Source organism: Epinephelus moara, chromosome 11 (assembly GCF_006386435.1).
Source record: "Epinephelus moara isolate mb chromosome 11, YSFRI_EMoa_1.0, whole genome shotgun sequence".
Lineage (NCBI taxonomy): Eukaryota > Metazoa > Chordata > Actinopteri > Perciformes > Serranidae > Epinephelus > Epinephelus moara.
In genome coordinates, this window is record NC_065516.1 from 36,880,736 (window position 1) to 36,881,763 (window position 1,028).

The 1,028-nt window shown below is 42.9% G+C and overlaps 1 protein-coding gene across 1 annotated transcript; it reads left to right on the plus strand.

The window, feature by feature from the left end:
- The first annotated feature begins 241 nt into the window (after positions 1-241).
- Positions 242-914, plus strand: LOC126397543 (inverted formin-2-like). The gene is made up of 2 exons (XM_050056400.1): positions 242-668; positions 769-914. The coding sequence occupies exons 1-2, from the start codon at positions 446-448 to the stop codon at positions 912-914; spliced, it is 369 nt and encodes a 122-aa protein (XP_049912357.1). The 5' UTR covers positions 242-445.
- The last annotated feature ends 114 nt before the right edge of the window (positions 915-1,028 follow it).

Below are 1,028 nucleotides of genomic sequence, written 5' to 3' on the forward strand. Positions count from 1 at the left end.
TTATTTAGGTCACAACACAGTTATTTTATTCACCTCATATACATTATATATATATATATATATATATATATATTTATCCCACACACAGTATATATATACTGTGTTTTGTATTGTGTATATTGTGTTTATACAGCATGTTTATACAGTGTATATATACTGTGTATATATATATATATATATAATGTATATGAGGTGAATAAAATAACTGTGTTGTGACCTAAATAACATGCTGTTGCTATCTGCAGAAAGTATTAAAGCATGAAATCCCGTATTTTTAATGTACGAAAGCATCCTGTATCATAACTACATGTGTGCCGTTTGTAACAAACCAAACCTCGTGAAAATCAGTTGAAAATTCAGTGAGTTATTCTATTTTACTTGTGCATACAGCTCCTTCCTCAATAGAAGTGAATGCACTGTGGAGGCGAAGCGAGACCCATCCAAGATGGCGGCTGGCGAGGACGTCGGCTCTGACAGGCAGCGGCAGTCAATGCGGCGTCTATGTATACATGTCTATGGTAACAGCTGTATGATTTCTGATGAATCTGCTCACTTCCTGTTGTTACTGATGACTTCCTGTCAGGAGAACGAGACTCGCAGGCAGCAGGAGAAGAGGAGGAAGCAGCAGGAGGAGGACAGGAAACAAAAAGGAGACACAAACAAGATCAGTGAGTCAAAGTCTGTCATTTGAGACGACTAAATATTTGAACAAAACATGTTTCTGCAGTTTAAAGTTTCTCTGTCTCTGTGTCTGTGTCTGTCCTCCAGTCAGGAAGGACGTGTCCAACCAGGACGAAGGCTGCATCATCGACAACCTGCTGGCTGAGATCAGGAAGGGCTACAACCTGAAGAAGACCAGACCTCGAGCTGAGAGGGGCAGCAGAGTCCACGGTGAGGACGGAGGGGGACTGTGAGGGATTAATAAGGACTGTGAGGGACTGAGGAGGACTGTGACAAACTGTGGGGGACTCAGGGGGATTTTGAGGGACTGTGGGGGACTCAGGAGGACTGAGGGAGACTGTGGGGGG